The 26,604-nt window shown below is 60.0% G+C and overlaps 1 protein-coding gene across 1 annotated transcript in view; it reads right to left on the minus strand.

The window, feature by feature from the left end:
- Positions 1-3,075: 3,075 nt before the first annotated feature.
- Positions 3,076-26,604, minus strand: part of FBXL18 (F-box and leucine rich repeat protein 18) — a 31,463-nt gene continuing 7,934 nt past the window's right edge. Inside the window, 4 exon segments of the mRNA XM_032459978.1 lie at positions 3,076-4,015; positions 16,808-17,026; positions 25,025-25,731; positions 25,733-26,569. Of these exon segments, the coding sequence (XP_032315869.1) occupies positions 3,859-4,015; positions 16,808-17,026; positions 25,025-25,731; positions 25,733-26,569 (1,920 nt within the window). The 3' untranslated portion in view covers positions 3,076-3,858.

Consider the following 26,604-nt stretch of genomic DNA (forward strand, 5'->3'; position numbering starts at 1 on the left):
ATACTGATGCAAACCCTCGTACACTTGTTTCCTGAGGGAGCTTTAGAAGTAATTTAGATGGCACTGGACGGCCAGCGTCAGACCAGCAGTTTTTAAAAATTTCTGTGGATATTCTTTGCTCATCTTGCCCAGTCGACCTGAGACACTTCTGATTAGAACACTGCACCCTACCCCCGGGCGCCCGAAACCCCCCTGCACAGCTGCGGCCCTCTCCTGTCAGAAGGGGAGGGTAGCCCAGGGCTGAGGCCCCAGGAACCACGGGTGTCGGCGTCCACGTCCCCCTCACCTTGGGTTTTACGGCTGAAGCTGCTGCAGCCTGCTGCCCAAGGCCACACTCCATCATTCTCACCCACTAATTTCTGGTTATTTTTTTCTTGCAAGGTCTCAACAACTTGCAAATTCTAAAGGAACAAATGAGCAGGACCAGAGGAAGCAGGCTGCCCATTGCCCGGAGCCACTCGGGGGGCCAGAGGGCGGGCCCCTCAGGCAGGTCCACTTCTGGGGAGGCCACTGGCAAGATCGAGGCTGTGATTGCTGGTTTCTGACCCTCTGGCCAACAGAGCCCCAGGTCCCTCGGCTCCCACGGCCTGGCTCTCCCAGCCCAGGCCTCTGCCAAGCTCCTGCGCCCAGGCCAAGTGGCCTGCAGCTCTGGTCCCAGCGCGGTGGTGATGACAGGAGAGTCACTCCCCAGCCCCAGCCCTGCAGAGCTGCCCGAGGAGGGGGCGTCTGTCCCGGGGCCATTTCCGATGTCTGAGGAGCTGGCGCCGTCCCAGGCCTGAGTGGAGAGGCCCTCTCAGACCTGTCTCCTGGGTTCCTCGGGAGGGCAGCTGACAGGCAGGGACAAAATCTGTCCCCAGCTTGGAAATAAAAATACTCACATGTGCAAATGAGAAAAGCCGCTGACAGCAGGGAAGGGGCTGCGGGTCTCTGCGCTCCTCTCCCGGGGGCACCTTCAGCCCTGCGAAGCCGCAGCCCCGGGAGCAGGCGGGGCCGCAGGTCCAGGGCCGGAGAGGGCGCGGGAGCAGTGAGTCGCAGGGTCCAGGTGGGGGTGGGGGGGCCCAGGCAGGAGGCGCGGCCTGGGGAGGTTAGGGGTTTCTCTTTTTAACAGAGATAAATGCCCAATCGCCCCCTCCCGCTCCCCTTCCTCCCTCAGTGTCTCTGTCTCATGCACACACCCACACACGCACAGCAGACTACACTCATGTGTAGGCACGCATCATGCACACACGCGCACACACACGCAGGCGCCAGTGCTGACCGGGCCCCTCTCCACAGGCAGCATATGGTCCGCCACTTAACAGCCCAGTTCTGCCGATTGGAGACCATTAGGGTGGGTTCTTTTCCCAGCATAAAATGCTGCAGAATATAGATTGCAATTAACACCAGTGCCAGAACAGCACTTAGCAAGAATAAGCACATTATTAACATCTGGTGAGCCCTGTCTTGGGTGTAGAAGCAGCGGAAATTCTTGCTCTAAGTGAAGGATGGGTTGGGGGGACACTAAAAATACAAGGCCTGCTGTTTGGGGGCTGCTTTCCAAGGCAGCTCGGGCCCCAGCCTCTCGTGAACAGCCCCGCCTCACCCTGTTTGTTGGCATAAATGATGCTGTTGGCTAAAACTGCTGGCTCAGGAGAACAGGCCATGCAGGCCAGAGTGCGAGGACAGCTGCAGCCTGTGGATAAACTCCTAGTGGAAAGATCATTCTCCAGCCTGAGCCCGGGGTGCTCTGGACAAAAGGAGACATGTACCCAGAGCCACAGGGGTCTCGGAGTCAGCCAGGCCACTTGTCCCCCATCCTGGGCCATGTCCCCCTGCTGGCCAGGCTGTGGCTGGCCACCCCCCCTTGCATTGAGGATAAGAAGCAGTCAGTCCCTACACCGCCGGTCTTTCTGGTGGTCTCAAGGCGTCATCTGAAAAAAAAAGCCCAGAAGTTGGTGGGGTGGGATGTCCCACCACCTCTGCGACCCTCAGCTACAGCTGTGTGGATCCACCGGGGGCCTTGGCCCTCTCTCTGGGGCTGCGACTTGTAAGGCCAGGAGATCAAGCCTGGGTTGCAGCTCTCAGGCCAGGTCAGGACTGCACAGGGGAGGGCTGTGGGCTTGGGGGGGGGGGGCCGCTGCAGGGCATTCACCTGGATGCAGCTGGCAGACCGGTCCCGCTAGCCAAAAGGCAAGGAGCCAACTGTAGCCTGGGGAGGGCGCAGGGCACCCTATGCTCCTGACAGGAAACAAATGCACCCATGGCAAGAAAACACTGGTGCAGGGGGAGGGGCCCAGCTCCACTGGTGCAAACACGCCTTCCGCCTGGCAAAGGGAGGTGAGAGCAGACAGACTGCTTATGGAAGAACCGACCAGAGGCTTGGGCCTGTGTGTGTCCTGGGATCCCGACCCTAGGAGTACTTGGCTCCCGCAGCTGCCACCGCAGGCCTCCTGGACCCCCTCAGCCTGGCGGGGTGGGGGCTGCTGAACTACTTGTCCCGTGAGACCCCAGGGAAGGGCAAGTGAATGAACGCCCAGGGACCAGGGACCAGGGACCAGGGACCAGGCCCTATAACAGGCAAACTGTAGGACACAGAATGAGGATGACACCACACGGAACAGAGCAGGAAGACAGCAGGCCTGCGGGCCACAGAGCAGGCGGCGGCCAAGACGGGGCATCAGCCCTGTAAGGAGGGCCGGGCGGACTCTGCGCCCCCGGCCTGGCGCAAGGGGATGCCAGGGGCAGGACAGAGCCTGACCCGGGGGCCGGGGAGGCAGGCTCAGTGGAGACCCAGGTGCCCCTGGCTGGAGGTGGCCTGATGGTGCCAAGTCCCTGGAAGTCTCCAGAAGCATCACCAGGAGCGTCTAGGCAAGACTCTGGATGGAGGGAACCCAACCGGCCCCTCAGAAGCCCACCAAAGGGACGACAGCTCTGGGGAGTCTCCCAGTTGAGACGGCAGACACTCTGGGCTTGGCACGGGGAATTAGGCCCTGGACACAGGGAGCAGACTCTCGTTTTTGGAATAGCTGCATTGAGTTTTTTTAAAGTGCTAGATAAAGCTATCTGAAATGGGGTAATGTGATCACTACTCCGGCCTGACACATCCTTTCCGGGTTTTAATGTCAAGTTCTCCTACTGAGGTGAGTCTATCCATGTGCCCCTAGAAACACGGGTCTTCACAAGGGCCTGCGGCGGCTGAAGCCAGAAGTCGGGACTGGTGGGCGGCTGAACCGCCCCGCCTGCCGTCATCTGGCTGGAAATACCGGAGACACAACTGGGTCAAAAGGAAGGAGAGCCCCAAATCTGCAGCCACAGCGTGCGCAGGCCCCTCGCCGCCTCAGGCTCACAGGTGCCGAGGGAGGGGCCTCAGGTCATCACACAGGGAGCGTGTCCACCCACACAAGCACGGCACCCCCTGCACCGGGGCCCCGGCTGCCCCCCCTCCCCCGCCGAGCCCGACGGCAGGTGACCAGGAATGCAAGAGCAAAGGGACATTCTTGGGGTCTGGAGGGAGGGGACAGCACTGGGGCCACAAAGGGCTCTGGGGACCTGGCCCCGGACGGGTCAGCGCCCTGGCAACGCGTGTCTTAGTTCAAGAACACCCCGTAGCCAGCCCTTCCCACCTCATCCTCCTCCCTCAGCTCAGCCTGAATGTCACGGAGCATGGGGTCCTCACGAGAGGAAGCCCCGGGGGATGGCCAGGGAAGGGGCCTCCCTCCTCCCGTGACCCACAGGGGATCTTGGGGGCCCGGGGCAGGTGGGGCAGCAGCAGCAGCCGTGGCAGAGGCTGGAGGCCACACGCAGTCCCGGCGGTCCTGCTTCCTCGGCCACGGAGACTCAGAGACCATGGGCGGTGACGAGCAGATGGGCCCGTTCCTGTCACCACCACAGGTTTGGCGGCTCCTCGGCCACTCTACTTTTAAATAAGGTGACCTCATCCAGGTGCACCATGGGGACGTCCCGGATGACATCGGTCAGGCCCTCGTGGAGCAGAGGGAAGACGACGACGTTCAGCGCGGGCCGCTCGGCCTGGAAACTAAACCAGAGGCAGGCAGTTAGCAGGACCACGAGGGAGGCCACAGGGAGAGCCGGCCCCGCCCTCCCTCACACATGGCACGGGGTGTGTCCCAGAGCATCGCTGGGACAGAAAGGTGCCTCCGGGGCCCCTCACATGGGTCGAGGAGTGGCTGGGGTGGGACAGGCAGAGGAGCCTCGCCTGGGGGCGCAGGGTGCCCTGTTTCTGTCCAGCCGCGTGAGGCGCCCACGCAGCACAGCAGACAGAAGAGTCGAGGCCCAGGGAGGCCAGCCTCTCCAGCGCAGGAGCTCCCGCACCCAGGGAGAGAGCAGGACAGGAGGTGCCAGGGCCGGCCCCCGCGCTCCTGGGCAGCCAGGCCGGGGTCCCCAAAGGCGGCCACCCGAGGGACTGCAGAACCAGAACTTGTGCCTCTGACCACCCGCAGGGGAGTGGAGGGGACGGGGCCAAACCCGCACGCCACAGGCCACCCCAGAGGGACAAAAACCCCCAAGTCAGGTGATGCAGCAACTCTGCCAGGAGAGCAAACCAAGGTGGCCACTAGCAGCCACGAGCTTCCACCTGAACGTGTGACAGACGGTTGTCAGACTCCCCTCCTGCCTGCTGCGCCCACAGGTGACAGGCTCCACTCTGTGGGGCAGATGACCCCTTCCAGGGAGCATCTGCCAGGCCGGCACTGCACTAGGAGCCAACAGACATCACCTCATGTCACCCTCCCCACAACCCCAGGTGGCCGGCCAGCAAGGTAACCATCCCGCTTCCCATCGGGGAAGCAGGCTCAAGAGGGTGACACTTTGGCCGCAGTCCCTTAGCCAGCCAGCAGCAGAGTGGGCCCCTCCCTTCGGTGACCGCAAAGTCCCCACTCACCCGCCCACCCTGGGCAGCAGCCAAGGGAAAACACAAGAACAGACCCAAGGGGAGCTCGCAGCAAACGGGGGACACAGGGGACAGAAGACATTCAGACTCCAGAGTGACTCTGGTCACAAGAGATGCTTCCATCCGGTGGGTCTCGGAGGGCGAGAGGCAGGAAGGTACCCACATGATCGGCCAAAACCAAAGCCAGGCCCCAGCCCAGCGCCTGCTTCAAGGAATGAGGAAATCGCGGTCCAGGCCTCCTCCCTGGGCCCCCAGCGACACTGCACTGGATTTATGACATATGTAAAGTGAACGCCAGAAAGGCACTCGTAAAACTTGATGTTTTGGCAATAAAGTGCCGAGGAAGTGCCTCCCGGTTCTGTGCGTGGCCTTCTGCTCCCGGCAGCGGCGCCTGCGACCGTGAACCTCGCAGGCAAGTCTTCACCTGCAAACCCGCTGTGCGATCTGCTCAACTTGAAACAAAATATTATGGGATGTGGGGTGTGCGTGCAACACTCCTGCCCGCTTCCCCGCCTAGGCTCTTAATGAGCTGCTGTCAAGACACTGAAGGGGGATTAATTTCTCACCAAAAGCCAGGAGCATGGCGTGCTCTGCCCCTTCCATGCAGCCCTGGGCAGCTCTGGGCGGCTGCAACCATCCAGGTGACCAGGAACGCACACACGGAGTCCCAGGGTGATGGGTGGAGGCACCGTCCCAGAGTCAAACCGACTTCCCTCTCAAGGTTTCTCTGTGGTTTGACCCCCAGACCAGCTCCAACTCAGACAGAGCTGTGGAGGGCTCACACACACTCCTCTCTCTGTGAAGTCTCTCCCTGGCCCGGGGAGCCTGCACACTCTCCCAACCAGAGCCTCACTGTTCCTACCGGCGAGGTGACCTCACTCAGACTGAAGCCTGGAGTCGGTGACGAAAAGGGGGACAAGCGGCAAATGCAGAGAAAGAAATCACTGACTTCCAAGTGCAGGGCTGGGGCTCCCCAAGGGTGGAGGCGAGGTCTTGGCTGGGGCTCGTGGGGGGGGGGGGGCGGGCACAGGCGCCGGGGTTTCTGCTCTGTCACTCTCATACATGTTAATGTCACAATGTTCATTCGTATGGTTCAAATATAGTTTGAGGTTTAAGTAAAAGATACAATGAAAGAAAGTAAAACTCCTTCCAGCTACCCACGTTCAGAAGCCAGGCTGGGCTGATGACTGCCGGCAGGACAGGTCACCTCTCGAGACCTCTCCCCTGACCAGGACTAATCAATCACTGAAGGGCCAAGGCGGCAGCCTGTGGCCTGGAGTCACAAGGACAAAAGCCAGGCCTGTGCGGTCAGGCAGATGGGTTCACCTGCAGGCATCAGCACACACCCTCCCCGAGCACACGTGCCCACCCAGGCCTGGCTCTGCCCTCGGCTACCCCCACTCCATCCTGGGCAACACTGGCCCGGGACCTAAGTCAGGCAGACCAGGGGGTCTCTCCTCCCTGGCAAGTCACCTGGGGGCAGAAGAGGCAGACTTACAGAGACCACGTGCTGAGCCCAGGACGGGGGCTGCGCACTCGCTCAGACACTCGGCACCTGCCAGCTCAGCCGCCTGGCTCCCGCAAGGGGCCCTAAATGCCCAAAATGTGGTGACCGGAGACACCACGAGCAAGGGTCACCTCTCAGAGGGTCTGAGGGCTCTCACTCAGGACTTTTAAAAACACAGAGGTTAAGAAAAGTGAAACCATACTTAGTCTCTGCCATTCGTAACAGTTGGAAGGGAGGTGCCACGCTGAAGGTAATTTTCTACCTGAGGCTGTTAAAAACACACCAGGGGACACAAAACGGGACTTGGGGCTAGCTGTAAAACTCAGCTGCCCAGATGCCTTCTCTGAGCACCCCAGGGAGCAGACAAGGTCTTCTGTTTGCTTCAAAGCCACTGCTTTGTTTAGACAGAAAACACTGTGGGCTCTAACCCCCCCCGCGGGCCCGGCCCGGCCTCCCCGTCCTGTTGTGCCCAACACGCTGCCCCCAAAGCAACGAGACACCCCGCGCCCAGGCCTGCGCCACCCCTTCCCGTGGCTCCCGCCCCAGGCAGCAGGGCCCCCCCATCTGCCTGGCCATTCCCCTAGGGCATAATTTAGGGACTCCTTTTACTATGATATTGATAAACATCATTAAATACAGTACAATTATATGTGTGTTCTCAACTGTTTCCTCAGAATAAATCGCAGAACTAGGGTCACTGGGTCAAACCAATGTTTTTACACTTCAAGAGAGAGGCCTACAAAGGACTTGGGCACCACTTAGGGCCAGTGAGAAGCCAGCTGAGTCTCCTGCCCCAGCGGGGCCAAGAGAACACTGCTCCAGAGTGACGAGAAAGGAGGCCGGGGTGGGACTCCCTGCTTCCAGGCTGCCTGAGGCCATCCCAGGGGAGCAGAGAGAACAGGCCTGGTCAGGGGGCTGGGCTCCAAGCTTGTCCCCAACACAAGCAGATGACACGGTGGCCACAGCCCCCAAGGACCTCAGACCTGGTGCCTGCACAAAGGGGACGGGGCACACAGGGGACACAGGGGCCCCAGAAAGCTGTGTCCTGTGCAGCCATCACGCTGGAACCAGCTCTGAGCCTGACGCCCACCGCGTACATGAGGTGGGACAGGAGGGACCTTGGGTCTTTCTCTGCGCCTGGCCCTGCAGGTGCTGCAGAGCTAGAAAGGGCTCCCGGAGGGGCTGGCTCAGTCATCTCAGAAGCACCTGCTGGGTTTGTTTCTTTGCCTGAGAGACTGGAAAAAAAATTAAAGTCAACAGTTTTTTCCTCCCAAAATAAAGGTCTTATAGAGGCCAAAGCCATACAGTATTTTGTAAAAGCCATTCGCGCTGTAACAGCTATCTTCCAGAAGCACAAAGACGGATGGCGGCAAGAGTAAAACACCCATCACAGGTCCACAGAGCTCAGATGCTGCGCGAGGAGCTCCCCACTAGCCGTGGGTCGACCCAGAGAGCAGCCTGGCATCCGCCCTCACACATGGGGAGGGGCGGGAAAGACACTCAGCGTCAGCTGTCATCATCCAATGCGGCCCCCAGATCCCACATGGACAGAGGGGCTGTAAACCCACAGGCCTGGACCACAGGAGCTGGGCAACGAGTATGAGGCTGTCACCAGAGAGGCTGAAACAAGGGAGGCCAGGAGAAGCCAGAACACACAGGGGTGGGTCTGGGGCGTCCCTGAGGCTTCTCCCCTTCCCCCCACCCACCAAGACACCCCAGGGCCTCTCCCAGGGGACCATGACACAGATTTCTCATATCCTTCCAGAACTGTTTGTGCACATGCAAGCAGAGAAACAGACTACACCCCTGCTTTTGTTTGAAACACACCCTGAAAGAAGTTCCTTTGGTGACATCAAGCGCCTCCTCAGTCTTCTACCAGTTACGTTTCGTTTTATTGACTGGATGCTTCACGATTCCAGTCTCCTACTGACGGTCACCGGGGTTTTCAGTCTCTTGCTAAAATGAACAGCGCTACCCTGAAGAGCTCTGAGCAAACCACGCAGACAAGCCCGTCTGCAGGACCGAAGCCTGGTGGCGGGAGCTCAGTCAGCTCAAGGGTGTGAGCGCTGGACACGGCTGCATCAGAGACGGAAGAGCTCCCAGGCACCACCTGCAGCTCCGTCCAGATGGCCAAGGAGGACCACCTGGCGGTGGGAGGAGGCCTCCTGCCCGGCAGCGGGTGCAGCCACAGCCCTGGACACCCCCCGGGCGGCCTGGACGGCCATGACCGCAGGAGACGCCCAGCAGTGACTGTCTCCCACGCTCAGCAAGAGCCGGGCTGCTGACGTTCCTCCTCGTCCCCACCCGCTGGCTGGTGCAGCGGGGCCCACGGTGTGCGGCCTGAGGCCTGCCAGCTCCCAGCCCCAGCCCCGTGGGCATCCCGAGAACAGAGCCAGAACTGGCCGGCCACCGAGCTCTGAGTCAAGACCAAGGATTCTCCCAGGTGGTCCTGCAGCAGCGAAGCCCTGCTGGCCTGGTCTTTTGGGTGACACCCTCCAAGCACCAAGCCAGGTTGGAAGGACAAATGGACCCCAGAGACCCGCCCCCACCACGCAGGGGGGCGCTGACGGCACGCGATGGAGTCGCACTGCCCCTTTAACGCAATTACGGTGGCCAAACAGCGTCAACTCTGTGTTTTAAAATTCACTTTCAATTCTGAAGCTCCCGGTGTGCCCCAGACTTAAACAACGTATCGCACCATCTGTAAACACCCCTCCTTCCACACACGTTTACAGAACACAATCTCAGAAGGGGCATTAAGCGCTGCATCTGAGCAGGAGGCCTGGGGCCCAGGCGCCCGCGTTTCCTCCCGCCCAGCCTGTGCCGCTGCCTGCCGGCCTCGCGGGCCCACATTCCTCACCAGCACGACCCTCCTGAGAAACACAGTCCACGACAGCTTGGGGGAAGGAATTTCCACATGGGCCTCAGAGGCGGAGGCGTGACCCCATCTAGTGGAATGTTGGCCCCAGTGGGGCCGGAGAACCAGACTTGCTTCCGCCTCAGGGGTGGGGTCCTGCTGTCCCAGAGAAAGGGGGCTGCGCTGCTCTGACTGGGGGACCCTCAGGCTGACAAACCCATGTGGTCAGCAACAGGTCAACACGCATGGCCTCGCCATGTGGAAAGCACTTGGCCAAGCTTCAGAAACAGCACGTCCTCACCTGGGACAGCTCGGACAGGGAAGCATCGGGGCAAGAGCCTTTTCTGTCCAGGTGACTGTCGGGGGCCCCATGTAACATCACCAGGGAGGGCACAGAGTTGCTGGTGAGCCACCACCAGACGGTGATAGCAGCGTGGGGAGGGAGGCAGGGACAATGGCTATTTTACAGATGGGAAACTAGGCTTAGAGAGGGAAGTGACAGTCTCAAAGTCACAGAGCTGGGGAGGGAAGAGGCCAGGACGTGAGCTGGGTCATGGGGTCAGAGGGCACGAGGGTTCAGCCTCCACAGATGCCATATAGGAAACCAAAAGAGAACTGAGGGCAGACCCACCCTCGCCCCACCCCCAGAGGCCACAGGGCCCCCCACAGGAAGCTTTCAGGAACATGAGAATCAAAGGAAATAGGAAATCCCCTGGGAAGGGCCTCCCGCCTGCTGCAATGTCTGGGAGAAAGTGGACCACAGAGGCACGGCTGGGCGCACAGCATGGAGAGGGAGACGCCAAGGGCAGTCCTGCGACCGGGGCCACACAGCCCAGCTCTGGCTTGTGACACTGCCCATGGTGCAGGCTGACCAGGCCCGACAGCCCCCTCAGCGCATCAGCAGCATTAACACGGCCAGGACAGGAGGACTCAGGATTTTTGAAGAGATGGGAAGTGAAACAGACAGAGGCTGGCTCTGGTCACTGGGCAGGGTGTCCCGAGGTCAGTGGGAGCAAACACCCCATGCCGATCTAGGGGTGTTCCCAGGACAGGAGAGGGAGGGAGGGAGGCAGGTGTGCTCCCCCAGGCGGCCACAAAGAGGCGCTGTCTCTGCAGCCCTGTCCCAAACTCTTAAGTCCTGCTGGGTGCTGGGGCCACTAGAAGGGTCCAGTGAGGAAGATGCAGAAGAAAGCAGCTCCAAAACCTAGTGGCCGACTGCCACACGACCTAAGAGAAAGGTCCAGAGGCTTACGTTTCAAACTTGGAAGAGCAAAATCAAGATCTGAAAGAGAACGAACATCGTCAGGATGCCGCTGTGCATGCACCACCTCCCACCGTGACGGCCGCCTCCCGTCAAGAGAGGAACCCGAGGCAGCCCACCTGAGGCCAGCCGCTGCCCGAGAGGTGGGGCTGGGACCCGAACCCAGGCCCCAGCAGGGCCAGAACCGCAGGTCTCACGGAGGGCACGACCACAACAAGAAAACAACTGCCAAAGGCCACCGGCTGAGACGTGCTCCCAAGTGGACAGATGTGCAAACCGGCAGGAAGGTGCTGACCCAGGCAGAGGCGACACCTTCCCAGGGACAGGACCACAGACGCAGCCCTGGCTCCCACTGGCTGAGTCACAGAAAAGAGGCAAAGACCTCAACACCACACAGGTAAGCGGGCAGGCGCTTCAATAATTCTCTAACCTAGAGGCAGGGAAAAGGGCGAGAACACAGAAATCAGGAAGAGTGACAGCACCAGCCTCTGCCCTTGCACACAGTCCCGGTGGAACGCAGGTGGGGGGCGGGGGGGCAACGCACGCTCGGCCAGGCAGCTGATTACCGTGAACCACGGCACCATCTGCTGGGCACCCAGCGGAAAAGCAGCAGGGACCCCACTGGGCGGCAGCCTGGGGCCTAGGGGGACACCAAGGCTTGTCCTTCAGTGCAGGGGTCCTGCCGCACCATTCACCCACCCCCCAAGCCTTGGTCTCCCCATCTGTACACTGTACTTCAGAGGGCTTCTGGGAGGTGGCAACAGCAGAGGTGGTACCCGGCACCAGAACCAAGGGAGGGTGGCTCCCCCAGCATCCAATGCCAGGGCTCAGAGCAGGGCCGCGAAGCACGTTTGCTGGAGGAACCCCAAAAGGGGAGCCACACCTGAACATGCACAGGGCTCTCGGCACCCCTCGGCCGGCACCACGCGCTTAGCGGGTCCCTGTCATGACCCAGGCCTGTGCCACATGCTGGGACACGGGGGTCAGGGGGGCCGTGCAGTTTCTGCCCAGGAAGCCCATGTAACGCATGCCGACCTCAGGACTGGTCTCGAACACCATACACCAAGGCCCCAGAAGTAAGAAAGAACTGTCGTGCGCTGGCCCTCAAAAACTCAGGAGCTAAAGGAGCTGCAAAGAACGTAACGATACTCGGGGGAAGGCGCTGCACTCCCCAGGAAAGGGGCAGGCAGCGTGCGGTCCGGGAGGCCAGAGGGGCGAGCTCACAGCCCCGTGGGAGGCCGCACCCGAGCAGGCCACGAGGCCCGGCCACAAGGAGGAGGGGTGGGCCAGACAGGGACCTGGTGAACAGAACCGACTGAAAAAGAGCAGCTCAGGGCAGGGAGCAGCACCTAGCGCCAAATCTGATCGACTGGCCCAGAGCACTGTGTCGAGAAGGATTCTGAGGATCGGAAGGACAAAGCAGCCTCACCCGCTAACGATGCCTGTGAGAAATGCTCCAACCCTCTCCGCCACAAGCACAGCTCTCTGAACTGCTTGGTGCCCTCGCACGTTCTCCTCTGGGAGAGGCTCCCGTGGGGACACACGGTGGGAGAACCAGCAATGCCCAGAGCCGGTTCCCCCATGGCAAGAGTCCCCCCAGGGCTGAGAAGTGTTAGAAACCCACATGGATCCCGGAGCTCCTGGCTCGGACACAGGAGGGGGCTGACAGGCCAGTCTGAGCCCCTCTGGCAGAACCTACCCACCAGGGAGGGAGGTGTCGGCGCCCCACGAATAGGATCCACTGCGAGTGGGGAGGGTGAGGGGTATCTGTGAGGGCAGAGCCGGGCACAGCCACATCTTCATCCCCGCACCCGAGAGGAGCAGCCTCCTCCTCCACCTGCCGCCAGACCAGTGGGCAGAGAGCGGGAGGAGGGAGAGCACTGGGCGAGCGGCTGCACCACCTGTCCAGCACCCTGGTTCCCCAACAGCTACCATCCGCCCCAAAGCCCCCATGCCTGGGTGCCATCCGGCCTGAACCCCCTTCAGCCCAGCCGTCAGTATCAGCTCCATCGCGCAGAACGCGGATGCCGAGGGGTGGAGACAGACGGTGAGTGGAGAACAGTGCGCCAAGCGCTGGCCCTCGCCCACACACCCAGCCGCTCCCCAGGCTCCGCAGCTGGAAAAAAACAAGGCCTAAGTGAGGGACAGTCAAGGACACACAGAGTTAGTTATGTGGGCCAGACCAGAGCCACCACAAGGCCCTGATGACGGGGCCCAGACGGCATTAAACACAACTGTTTGCAGCTTTACAGAATGACAAAGACACCTACAACGTAGCATTAAGTCAAGAAACCAGAGCGCAGAACACACAACGCCTCCATCCCTGGTCTGCCGGCCGTGCCGGCTGCTGGGACCACGGGGAGCTTTCATTCAAAAACACTCTGACGCAAAATCAACCACACTTCAATAAGAAATAAAATTAAAGAAAAATAGTTTGATGCCTATTCTAAATTTTAAGAAACACTATGAGCACCAGGGAGGGGAACCTTTAGCCAGGACTTCTCCTGAGAAGACAAGTGCCCACCACGATGCCCGTCCGGCAGGACGGCTGGAGCCTGTGACTCTGGGGACCTCCTGGCTGATGGTGCTTCTGGAATTCCTCGCTGTCACGTCCCCCTGCCCACGGGACAAGAAATGCTGGGCGAATACGAAAACGAATATATGTATGTACATGGATGACTGGGACATTGTGCTGTACACCAGTTGACGCACTGTAATTGACTGTACTTCAATAAAAAAAAAATTTTTTTTTAAAAAGAAAAGCTAGGTGAGAAAAGCTGCCACCCTCCGGTCCACACTCAGGCCTCTGCTGGGGGCGGCGCTGACGAGAGGCACCAAGTCCTCACTCCCTGAGCGCTGCTCCAGACCCGCTCCAACCCTGGGCTCCATCTAAGTGGAGCTGGACCAGCTGTCAAACGCCAGGACTCACTAGGGGAAGATGGGCCCGGCCTGCAGGGAACAGCAGGCAACAGGTCGCACACCTTGTACAAAGGCCCCTAACGCAGGGCACCCGCAGCCCCACGAGGAGGGAGGATTGCTCCAGACCCTCCGCCTCTCCCCACAGCCCCCCAAGCAGCCGCTGCTTCTAGATAAACCCAAACGAAGAGCAGAGACGTGGAAAATTCAGACTTATAAGTCCTCTGCACAGTTCACAGAAACAGCAGTGGAATGAGGTCCCCAGGGGCCGGGGGTGCTGGGTGGGGGGCTCATGCTTAGTGGGGGCAGAGCCTCAGTTTGGGAAGATGAACAAGTTCAGAGACGGGTGGGGCGGCAGCCGGACGACGCTGTCAGCGCACTCGATGCCACTGAATGGCACGCCTCAAAATGGTTAAAAGAAGAAACTTGAAGCTGTGTGTATCTTTAAAAATACCATCTTCTCTTATTTAAGAAAAGAAAAAAGACCTCTGCATCGCACAGGACCTCAGTACAGACACCCTCTGGTGCACACCCTTCGGCCCTCGTAACGGCTGACTTCGCGTGAGTCATTTTAGGACAACTTAAGACAGAGGGTGAGTAACCTATTATTAGGTAACTGCAGTCAAGTACTTTGAGACTTAAATTCCATCCCTCCCTGATTTCTCCAGTGTGAGCTGGAAGGCTGAGAAATCCCAAGGGTCTTTACACTGACGTGAGCGGCCCTCACATAGACCCCCCCGGACCAGGGGACCATCTGCAGGAACTACAGAGGCACACCGGGGAGAGAAGTCATCGAATTTCGACTTTCTGCTGCAGTGGACCCTATGGACATCACTTCGTTTACCTGCTTCCCTACGAACCAAGTTCACCACTCCCTGCTGGCGGACAGTGGATACGCACTTGACCAAAGGTAGCTGGCAACAGGCTCAGTTAACAAACACTCAGCGGGATCTGCATTTGCAGGAAGTCTCTGAACCTCCGGCACCCGCAGCAGCCAAGTTCATATCCAGCAGTCGCAGGGAGATTCCCTGTGGCCATCACTCAAAGGCCAGTCAGCTGTATCTTTCTCACAAGCCAAGAGGCTTTGCTACCTGGGTTCTCAGACCAGGCTACAGGACAAGCAGCCGACTTAAGAGGAAGATTTGGGTGTTTGGGAGTGTCGCTAAATCCACAGCTGTAGCATGAGTCAGCAGTGGACACAGGTGGGCAGGGAAGGCCAGGACCTGAGGACGTGGACCTGGCAATGGGACGCCAGTGCAGCCTCTCGCAGACAAGCTCCCCGGCCCCTCCCGAAGGCAACCCCACAGCCGAGCCCTGAGGGAGCTGATCACAGACAAGGAGTCATGACTGAGTAACGATGCCCCTGGGAACAGACAAGACGCAGGCTCAGATGGCAGGACCTGCTCCCCCAGGAGACCCGGGAAAGCCTGGCAGTGTCCCGGACAGGCAAGGACGTGGGCCAAGAACTCTTGCACCCGCTGGGGGAGGCCGGGCCGGCAAGAACCACCCTGGAGAGCAAGCAACTGGGCATCTGTCAAACACACCCTGCTCTGCCACTTCCAGGAACCTGCACGCTGCACCCCGGAAAGCACGCACAGGGATGCCCACTGGGCTAGAGAAATATGGGAACAACCAGGATCTCATCAACAGAACTGACACACACAGCAGAAGGGATCTGTCCCCGCACGGCGCTTCACAGGGACGCACCAGCTGCACACGAGCCACAAACCACAGGCCTCAAAACGATGCAGGATGTGCCCCAGGGCCGCTCCCTGCCGCAACACCGCACACTCACGGACGCTGCGAGCACATGGCGCAAAACGCTGTGCTTCTCATGGGTACGGGGATGGATGTTCCAAATTTAGAAAGTAACCCCACACTGGGAGGTTCAGGGAGTCAAAGGGGCTTTATTTCAAGCCATATGTGATGATCCTTTATTTCTATTTTTTAAGTCCCTTAAACATCAAAAGGAATACAGAAAAAGCCAGACCCAAAGGACAAATACTATATGGTTGTACTCACAGGAGGCCCCTGGAGTAGAGACAGAAGGCGGAAGGGTGGGTGGTGGCAGGGGGACGGGGCTGGGGACAGAGTCTCAGCTCGGAATGATGAAAACACTTAAAATTTAAAAAAAAAAAAAAACCTAGTTAAAACGGTAAATTTTGTTATGTGTATTTTACCACACACACACACACACACACACAAGCCACACAGAGCTATAAAAAGAATGAGGAAGAACTGTATGAAATAAGTGAAGTAAAAAAACAAACCAAGTCTAAGACAGTGGGGACAGGAGAAAACGTTCACGCATCTGCTCAGGAGGTGAACCAGAGCTGGGACCGCTTGTCTCTGGGGGGAACGATGTGGAAGGAGGGGGACGTGGTGGGGGGCAGGCAGGAGGGCTGAGGGGCAGCGCAGCTCCAAGCATCACCTTATATGGCTTTGACCCTCACAACTTCAGTGAGGCTGCAAATACCAAAGAGAAAAGAAAAGCAGGCCACGGTGTGGACACAAAATGGAGGTGAGGCAGTAGTGAACGAGGAGCCCGACCACGCTGGGGGAGGCAGAGACTCCCAGCCCGAGGAGCCCCAAGGGCAGTGCTCTGACCAGAGACCACAAGGCGAAAACCAGGGAGCAGGCGCAGGTGTCGCCTCAGGCAGCAGACCTGCCTCCCAGGGGGCGGCCGGCCACTCAGAGGACACGTTGGCACACACACCATGGGTGACGAGAGCAGGCTATTTGCTGCTGGAGGGACAGACTGCGGGACAGACAAGGGCAGGGTGCGATGATCCTGGGACGCAGGGCTGGAATCAGAGGTGACAGGACAAACTCGCCGTTTTTAACAGAAACGCCAATGGAGAGACATTCTACCAGGCACCTGGTCAGCGCTTTCCAGGAGTGCCGAGGTCACGGAAGCCAAGGAAAGCCTGAGACTGGCACGGCCTAGAGGGCTAGAGAGACCGACAACCAGGCATGACGAAGGCTCTGAAGTGAATCCTGAACCGGAGGAGGACATGATGGGGAGACGGACGGGATGCTAAGGGCTGCAGGCGGACCGGCAGCACCACGCTTGCCCCGGCTCTGACAACTGCCCCATGGGACACGGGAGGTTACATGACCAGAGGCTGGATGATGAACTGGGTCCCACCACACCCAACGGGCAGCTCCAACTACGCAGAAAGTTGCCCACGGGGCAGAGAGAGGGTCTGGGGAGAGACAGCTCTGCCGTGAGGAGAGGCCAGCCCTGTCCTCACCCCAGCCCTGCCCAGCACTTCTTAATGCTGAGAAATGACTGTCGGGCCCAAAGGGAAGCCGAGGGGGGATCTGCGACCCAGACCCCTTCAGGGATGGGCCGCGGGGACGGTGATGCCCACTCACCTGCGCAGGAGGGACTGCTGCAGGCTCCGGCAGGTGCTGAGGGACTCCCCGGTGAACAGGTGGCACACGACGACGTGCAGGCAGCGGGCCATGAAGGCCAGCACGGCCTCAGGCTGCAGGGTGCCGCTGCGGGACACCAGGCACAGGCGCTGCAGCGCAGAGCACTGGCTCAGCGCCTGGAAGAACTGGGCATTGGCACTGAAGTAGGGCTGCTCCAGCCTGCAGGGAGAGAGGACAGGGGCATGAGGTCCGTGGGGCTCCTGGTCCGGGCCCCCAGGCACATCTCTGGATGCTCAAGAGGGCCCAGACCAGCTGTCCCCACACCCCTCGTCTCCACAGGCCCCGGGCGTGCTGGGTGAGGACTCAGACCCCCAGGTCTCCCCAGTGACCCCGATTTGTGGGGAGGCCTGCAGGCCTGTGCACCCAGCTACCCACAGAGCCAGCCAAGTCGCTGCTTGGAACCCAGAGCCCACTGCATTCGCCTGCTCAGGATGCCTAAGAGCCAGGACGGGGAGGGGAGCCAGGGAGTTGAACTGTGTCTCCCAAAAGGTCTGCTGCAGTCCTAACCCTCGGTACCTGTACATGCGGCCTCATTTGGAAGCAGTCTTTGCAGATGCACTCGAGTTAAGATGAGGTCAGGCAGGATTGGGGTGGGATCCAGTCCAGTGACCGGGGTCCTTAGAAGGCCATGTGAAGGTATAGCAATGCAGGGACACACGGGGAGCTCTCCATGTGACAACAGGCAGACTGGACTGACATGGCCATAAGGCAAGGAACACGCAGCACTGCCAGCGGCCGCCAGAAGCGGGGGGACAGGCCTGGAACAGGCTCCCACCCAGAGTTTCCAGAAGGAACGAACCTGGCTGACACTTGACCTTGGACATCTGGCCTCCTAACTATGAGAGGATGACTCTGTTGTTTTCAGTCACCCAGGCTGTGGTCGTCGGTCAGGGACACCCCAGGACTCTAACAGAGCGAGGGGTGGGAGCTGAGGCACTGGCAGAGCACGGTTCCACGTAAGTTACGCAGAAAGCCCAAGACGGTCTTACAGACAGAGGCCAACGCGTAGCCTGTCCACCCAAAATCTTCCCAGAAGGAAGCACAGGAAGACAGGAGCTACCCCTGGAGGTCAGAACCAGACAGGGAAGCGTGTCTGTTTCACAGCCCTCACATCCTTCAGCCCCTCTCAGACACGCACATGCGTCACTCGACGCCCTCAAACACCCGGTCTGACTGCTGTGGGGAGTCCCCGGTCACCTGGCCAGAGCAGTTTCAAGGCCGGTGGCACACGCAGGAGAGGCCGGGTGGAGACGTCCACCCAAAGTGGGCAGAAGGCGCCCCGGCGCTGGGTGGGCGGGGAAGGGGGCTGCCTTGGATGGAGACCAGGGGACGTCTGCGGGAAACAGCACTGCAGGGAGCTGCGCCTGAGCCTGACGCCTGAAAATGCGGCCACTTTAAAGGGCGGCCACCGGGCACCAGGTAAGGTTCTCTCTCAATGAGCCACCAAGGCCACTGAAGGACTTCGTGCCTCCCTCACAAGCAACCAGACCCTGGAGGCCAAGCACAGGACAGTGCTTGGCCTGGCTGTGGCCTGCACTGTGGGGACACTGCCACATGCCGGGGTGACACTGTCCTCTTCCCTTGACATTCTGAGTCTCTTCTGAGCCTGGCCACCACCCAAGGCCCAGGCACTGCACAAGTCACTCCTGGTACACACCTGGTGTCAGACCTGGGACCATGGGTCTCTCTGACAGCCTCGGTCCTGCCCACGGGACAGACACATACCCTTTGGGCGCATGGGGCAGCCGGCAAGACCTCCCTCTATGTGCAAGACCCACAGGGAACCCCATGAGGCCTGTTTCCCACCGTAAACTGATGACACCAGCTTGGTAACTTCCTGGGACGCACCTGAGAAGGTGGTCTGAAGCTCTGGGCTCTCGTCATAAAAGGAGAGAAGCTTCCAGAGTGAGCAAGAAAAGGCCCACACCCACCCCAGAAAGGCAGCAGGCCTGCGCTGGGGACAGAGTCACCCCCTGGGTGAAAGGACAGCCAAGTGCTCTGAGCGCAGCAATACCCCGGGAGAGGGCGACCTGGAGCAGGGGAGGGGCCGTCCACAGGTCCAAGCGAGAGCCCTGGGCCTTGCGCTCCAGCCTGCATCGCCCTGACCCCCAGGGACACCAACAAGTCACAGCACAGGGGGAAGGGGCTTAAAACCAGGTCTACGATGACAGATGTCTATTCTGTGCCTCCTGGACGGGAGCCCCCAGTCACGCAGATGCGGCAGTGAGGCTGCTTTATTTTATTTTAACTGCGTGGAGCAGAAGTTCTGGGAAGCTCCTAATGATAATCATAGAGGGACCAGGTCCTCCTGGGGTGGGATTTTGAAAAGCCTCACGTTCTCTCCCCACAGGAGTTCCAGGGGTGGCAGGAAGGAAGCCCCCTGGCTGGGCTTCTCGGGCACAGACACCAGGGCAAAGGCCCTGGAGCAGCCGAGGTGGTCAGAGGTGCCTCACCCCCGGGTGCCACTCAGTGAATCTGATCCCTGAACAAACCAGGAAGGTAAGAGATCCGAGAGCGGGGCCCAACAGGCTGAGGGCCCGTGTGGGGGCCCGATTCACCGCAGCCACGGGCAAGGAGGCCCTGAGCCACTCGAGCCAAATGTTCAGAGAAGCACGTTTCTTGAGAAAATGTTCGAACACATTATTCAGTTCTGTATTTTTTTAAAACCCTCCAGTGAGCATCCCTTTGTAGACGTGGAAGTGGGAAACCCGGAGGGGGCAAAAGCCCTGGCCCGGGGCTGCCGAGCTGCCCAGTCCCCACCCATCGGACCCAGAGCAGCGAGGAGGCAGCGCTGGCGCGGGCCGGTGGAAGAGACAGCCCCGCAGCACCTTGGTCACTAGGGGGCGACACAGGTCTGTGCGACCTGCTGGGGAATCCTGCTACCCAAGTAGGCAGAGAGGTGGGGGAGAGCCGGGGAGCTGCTTTTAAACATTTCTTTCGACTTGTCAGGCACCTCCAGATTCTTGTCCTCTAAGGAACCCCGTCACAGGCATTCAGGGTGGGGTAGTCCTGGGGGGTGCGTCCTGTCCATTCCACCAGCTGTGGAGGCGGGGGCAAGGCTGGCACATCCACAACTTCCCCTGCTCCACGTGGTGGGCTGGCAGAGCTGATCTGACGCGAGTGACCAGCAGTGTCGCGTTTAGGGCAGAGGGGGACGAAGAGGCATCCACCAGGACTGGCTTTGTCCTGGGGGGGGGGGTCCTCTAGCCCAACCAGGAAGGATCTGGTCCCCAAAGCCCGCACCCCGAGATAACTTGGTCTCCCCACGGCTCTGTGGGCACAGGCAGGTGCTCGGGGCCACCCCGCTCATCTGCCTGCCCACCTGGCAGGCCCCGCTCTGAGCAGCACCCGGGCCTTGGGGGCAGCCCTGGGACAGCCTCCAGGGCCCGGCTCCAAGAAGGCCTCTTGCTTCCGCCCGGATGCTGCCCTGGATCCGAGGTCAGGGGCGGCCCAGGGTGACTCAGGGTAACGTTCCCCCTCCCTTCAGTCTTGGGAAAGAAGGTGCCCTTCTCTGTCCAACATGAAATACTCTCCCTGTCGAGGTGTGGCCAGAATCCAGAGCCTAGCGACGCCCCAGCAGGATGATGTATCCCGACTCCGCCTCCTGCAGGGGCCGCCCTGACTGTGCAGAGGCAGCGCCCACCAGGAGCCCCGGCTGGCACAGAACTTGATTCACCGACCTCACTGACAGGGACAGCAGGGGCAGTGGCCAGCCAACCTGGGTTCCTGAGGGCCGCCAGCTCAGGAACATCCCGCGGGGAAGTACAGGTGCCGCCCGGGGAGGCGAGCCCTGGCAGCGGTGTGCCAGCCTCTCCCAAGCACCTGCCCCTGGCAGATGGCACCACCTGCTCCTTTCACTCCAGCCTCCTCCCAGGCTCTGTTTGCCCCAGAAGGCAGGAATCTAGAGGAACGGGGCCATTTGGCCAAGTTCTAGAAACTGGTGTTTGTTCTGAACAGGCAGTACCCGGCTCTGATCAGACATGGTCTCAGCAGCCGGCGTGCACAGAGGGGCTATTATGTGTGGCGGGCGGTCGGATTCTCAGCCCGGCCCATAAAACCCATTTCTCCTGAGCCCTGTAGGCGCTGTAGGCCTCAAAACTCACGCTGCTTGCCCGGCCCTGCTCCCGGGGAAGACCTGGGCCACAAGGACCACATCCCAGATCCGGATGCCACTCGGCGACCACTCAGTGCTGCCAGGTTACCCCACTCACCATCCAACAGACCCGTGAGGCAGGATGCACTCCCAGCTACCTGAAGACCAGCTGTGTCACCTGAGCAAGTTCATCAACCCTCTGGGCCCCACTTTCCTCTCTGCAAAGTGGGACAATAACTACACTCTCGGGGGTGTTAAAAGAGCAAACACCTATAAGCAGGGGCAGAGCACCTGGCAGCCGTCATGCGTGCAGACACAAGCCAACAGCGGCAGCCACTGCGTCTCTTCCTGTAGCTTCCAGAACAGGTCCATCCCCTGCCTCCTCCTTCCCTGAGAGCTCCTCTCAGTCTCCTCTGCTGATTCCTCCCCATCCTGACCAGCTCCTGCTGGGGGGGGTCCCTCCAGTCCGTGCACTGGCTGCAAGACAGCTCCCCCTGGAGGGTACAGGCTCCTCCAACTTGCACGTGCACAGCCTCACCCCTGTGGTCCTCTCTCGGCTGATGGCAGCACATCAGTTCAACTGCTTGGGCCAGAAGTCTCAGCACCATCAGGACCCACCTTGCCTGCCTGCCCACCCCATGCACCCGATCAACCAGCAAATTCTCCGTGAAGCCAAAGTCTGGCGTTTCTGGCCACACCACAAAGCCCACTGTCACCAGGTCACTCACTGAATGTCTGACACAGGCCTGGGCTGCCCTGCCCCCAGCCTGTTTTCAACACAGCAGCGCGACCTGCCTCCCTTCTTTTCTCAGAAGTGTCATTTCAGCTGCCCAGGCCCCTGGCTGCTCCTGAGAGACCCCAGCACACCCATCTTAGGGCCTTGGCGCTATTCAGCTCTGTCCAACAGAACCTCCCATGCAGACAGGAGTGTTCCACATGTCTCTGTCCAGGGAAGTGGCCCCAGCACGTGCAGTTAGTGAGCACCTGACAGGTGGCTGATGCCACTGCGGAACTGGATACTTGGTTTCATCTCATGGTAATTCATTTAAATGTAAGTCGCCCCCTGTGTCTCATGGACACTGCACTGGCTGACCGGCTCTATCCGCCTGGCCTGGAACATTCTTCCCCCAGGTTCTGCTTTCTAACTTGGCTCCTTGAATTCTTTGCTCAAAGAACTCAGCTTCTTCACAAAACGTATCCCAGCTGCCCCCCGCACTAGGCATCCCTCACACCCTGCTCTGCTTTTCTTCCCCAGCATTTCTTACCTCTAACACACCATACACTTCATTTCCTACGTTTACTGTTGGTCACTTCTCCCTACTAGGATGTAAGCTCCCCAAGGACAAGGATCTTTGCTTTGTCCCATGTCCTGGGTGCCCAGAACAGAGCCTGGCCTAAGAGGTACTCAGATATTTGGTGACTGGATAAAGAACTATGACGTGTGTTACAGGTGCCGAGCCCTGCTCTCAGTGCCTCGTAAGAACGAGTCCTGTTGGTCTCAACAGCCATACTTCACAGATAAAGGACCTGGGCACATACAGCCCAAGGTCCACCCAGGCCTTCTGACTCCAGGGCCCCTGCTGTGGGTCCTGCCCCATGGGACCTCCCTCCACCCCAAAGGCAGAGGCAGGGTTAGGGCCCACCTTCTGCAGGAGGATGAGATGCAGGGACAAGAACCAGCTCATGCGCCACGCCCACTTCCCTCTCTACGGGCAGAACAGCCCTGAAGGGGACGAGTACGGGCCCGGTGCAACGAACCCAGCAGCCCAGGTGAGTCTCCGGGTGGTTCTGCAGGCAGCAGACACTTAATATGAGACTGTGGATATGAGGCAGAGAGGATGCTGGGAGAGAGGCCAGTTTTCATTATCTGCCTTTGAGCACTCCAACTGTTTACGTGAATGTATTACGTTATTTTACTGTTACTGATTGCTTTTTATCAAACACTCCTCAATGATGACCAAGTAGTTTGACCACAGTATGGTTAGACAAGGTCCAAGGTCTAATGGGTTGGCAAGAAAGCTAAAAAATGGAGGCCAAACATGACAGATCCAGAAACCCTGGCTCTGAATTTAGTTAAATTCTAACTGAAACACTCACTCAGCTCCCCAAACTAAGGAACATGCAATTCCTGATCGAGAGACTCCAACAAGGTAACAGGATAGCAGACCTAGTAGTTTTTTGTTTGCTGAATGTACTTTGTGATCCACCTGCAGCTTCAAGTTAGGCATGGCCCACCAACCACGTACTTATCACCCTTCCCTCCAGAAAGGCCACTGATGTGACAGTGAAGGCACAAGAGGGACAAGGTGGGAGGAAGCTCTGGGTAGAAGTAAACCAGCAAAAAGAGGGCGCTGAGAGAAGGACAGGGAGGAGGACAGCATCTTCCAAAATGGGAGGCCTGGGCCCATCCTGCAAAGTGTGGTGAAGGGGCTGCAGTGAGAGCCCCTCCCTGCTCCTGGCGGGTAGGTGACTCCCCGGCTCCATGTGGCAGGAGAGGGCCCAGGCCAGGTGGAAGGCTAGGGCTGGGTCCCGGGCCCTCGCCCCAAGACCAGAAGGAACTTGGGAAGCAGCCTGTGTGCTGTGCTGGGTGCAGCAGGGCTTGGGAAGGTTCCGGGCTGGAGCAGGGAAGCACGCTGCTGGCTGGTTCATTTCCTGTCACGTGACACCTTCTGAGGGAGAGAATGGAGGTCTGAAAAGGAAGCACTCATCTCCACTGCGTGTGGCTAGAGGTCTAAGAGCAAGCTCTGGACTCAGCCTGGGGGTATCTCAGCCCCTCTCTCAAGCGTCCACTGCCTCCCTGGGAAGCAGGTGCATGAAGGGGCCGGCCTCCTGGCTGGTGTGCAGGTCAAACCAGAGAGGGCCTGAAAGCCCTGGGCCGAAGACAGAGTGAGAGCTGACCGATGCGAGAACAAGGATGCACACATGTCCTGGGCCCCAATGCCTCCCCCACCCACCCATCCCACTAGCTCCAGCCTACGAGACCAGCTAATTGATCGAAGCCCAGCCGCCACTTCCTCCCCCACCTGAAGCCCTCGTAGAGCTGAGGTCAAAGGCCCCCACAACATTTTGCAGAGTTTCTGGGCAACAATGCAGTTTTTTAAGATCAGATCTGCCAAGATTATCAAATGTCTTCAGTTAATGAAGGCTCACCCTTTAGATGCTGGGCCCTCACTCCATGGCACAATCCTGCTGAAGCATCTTCGTATCTGGGCTCTGGACCCTGCCAGTGGCCCCCGGACAGCGGCCTGGCGGGGGAGCTGCCCAAGGTCTACAGCTTCCCCTCCCCCAGACTCAGGTCAGCCCGGCCGTCCTGCTCCAGCCACTGTCCCATCTCAACAGGCAACAGCCCCTCTTCTGAGCCCATCCCTCCATCTCCTCCATCCTGGCCCCTCCAGCCCAGCTGGGACCCCAGAGGGACTTTTCCAAACTGGAACTCAGCCCCTCCCTCTGCGGGCTGAAGTCCCTCACCACCTCCACCTCACCTGATGTGCCCCCTCTCCCCTCAGAACCATGTGGGTTTTGAGTACATGGCGTATCTGTGAGCCTCTGGGGCTTCTGTACAGGCTGCCTACTTTTCCAGAAAGCCTTGGGCCCCCATCTCCTGGATGACTCCGGCCCAACCTTCAAGAGGTGCCAAGTTGGGTAGAAGCCCTGGTTTCCACTCCTGGCTCCCTCACTCACCAACTCTGCTCTATGCAAGAGCAAGTTGACCCTGTGGGATGGTCACAAGGACTAAACAAGATTATGGACCCGGCAGCATTGCCCAGCGCAAGCATTCAGACAGCCACGGTCACACAGCACCGCCTTCTGCACACACTGCCCAGGCTCCACCAACCACTGCCCCCGAGCCCTCTGCCCCTCTGTGCCCTGCTACTGCACGGTCTCCTGTCAGGCCCCCACTCCCGAGACTCAGGACCCGGTTAGTCTCGGCAGACGCGCAGCAGGTAAGCAAATGCTTGCTGAATGAAAGGCCGTGCCCCTCACTCACTCCCCCCAGCCCCCGCTGCCCCTAGGGCCCCCAGTGGGCCAGTAGAGGCCACAGAGGAGCTGCCAGGCCCCCTTACCTGAGGTCCTTCAGCCGCCTGCAATGCTTCAGCATGTCCGAGAGGGCGGACATGTAGACCACTTTCCCCATCATGCCCAGGTTGGCGAGCGAGAGGGACTGGAGCTGCTGGCACTGCAGGCCGATGCTCACCAGCCCGGAGCCCGTCAGAATGCTGGGCAGCTGGGCCAGCGTCAGGTGCCGCAGGAAGGCCAGCTGGCCAATGGCGGCCACCTCCGAGTCCCCGACGCTCTGCGCCCGGCTGCAGGGTGGGAGGGAGTTGCGGATGGCAGGCTCGTTGCGCGGCATGGCAGAGGAGAAGTTGGACCCAATCAGCTCCAGGCGCTCCAGGAAGGGCACGTCCTTCAGCAGCGACCAGAACACGGAGGACGGCTGCGGGCCCGCCTGCCCGGAGAAGGGGTGGGGACAGGACTGCACGCCGATGCGGACCTTCTTGCCAAAGCCACGGGGCACAGCGTGCATGGCGGGCTGGACGGGCGCGCGGTCGGCCCGCGGCGCTGAGTCGGCAACGGAGCAGACAGGCAGGGACAGGGAGCGCAGGTGGCGCAGCCGGGCCAGCAGCTGGCACAGGTGCCTGCCGGCGCCCTCGGCACTGTGGTGGTGCGCGGCCGAGAGGTTGAGGTGGCGCAGGTTGCAGCAGGACACCACCAACGTCTCCAGGATGCCGCTGTCAATGTCGTCCTCTGCCTTGCGGAGCAGGGAGTCAGGGGGCCAGGCAGTGCACGCAGCCACTGAGGTTCAGGCTGGCCAAGCTCTGCAGGTCCCTCCCGCCGTTGATGACGCGCTGGATCAGGTGGCCGCCAGACAGGGCGCAGCGGCTGAAGCTGAAGTAGAAAGGGTTACTAAACTTCATGTGCTGCAGGAGGGACGAGCCGTTGAGCCAGGACTTGGGCAGCTGCAGGGCGTCCAGCGCCACGTTGCGGGCCATGGAGTCCAGGAGGTTCTTGGTGGCCCCGCTCTCGGCGAAGCTGCCGGGCACGGAGATGAGGAAGGCATGGAGGTTCTCGGGCGTGCGGTCGCTGAGCACGGCCAGGTACAGGCGCACCACCTCCTGGTTGATGTAGCCGGGGGCCAGGCGGGCGTAGAAGACCCGCAGGTTCTGGTAGTGCGGCACGTTGCTCTGGCCCACCATCAGCTGGCCCGAGAGCACGGCGCCCTCACGTGTGCGGTCCAGGATTTCGAAGTAGAGCAGCAGCTTCTCGAGGCTGGTGCAGCAGGGGACCACGCCGTACGAGGGCGTGTACAGTGTCTGTTTGAGCTCCCGCACGCGGCTCAGAGTGGCCTTGCACTCACCGCTCAGCTGGCCAGCGTCAAAGCCGGGGCTCACGTCAATGGCCAGGGAGCGCAGGTGCTGCAGGGCCGAGAGCACCTTGGAGAGGCGCAGGGAGGTCAGGTGGCAGCCCGAGAGGTTCACCTTCACCAGGCCGCGGCAGCGGGCCACGTGTTCGACGGTGGAGCCTGACAGCCAGTAGCAGCCGGCCAAGCTGAGCTGCTGGATCTCCCGACCGATCTCCTTCACCAGCTGCTTGACCTTGTCCTCGCTGGCCTGTAGGATGGGGATGGGGAGGCGGGCTGAAGGCA

The sequence above is a fragment of the Camelus ferus genome, chromosome 18, assembly GCF_009834535.1.
Source record: "Camelus ferus isolate YT-003-E chromosome 18, BCGSAC_Cfer_1.0, whole genome shotgun sequence".
Lineage (NCBI taxonomy): Eukaryota > Metazoa > Chordata > Mammalia > Artiodactyla > Camelidae > Camelus > Camelus ferus.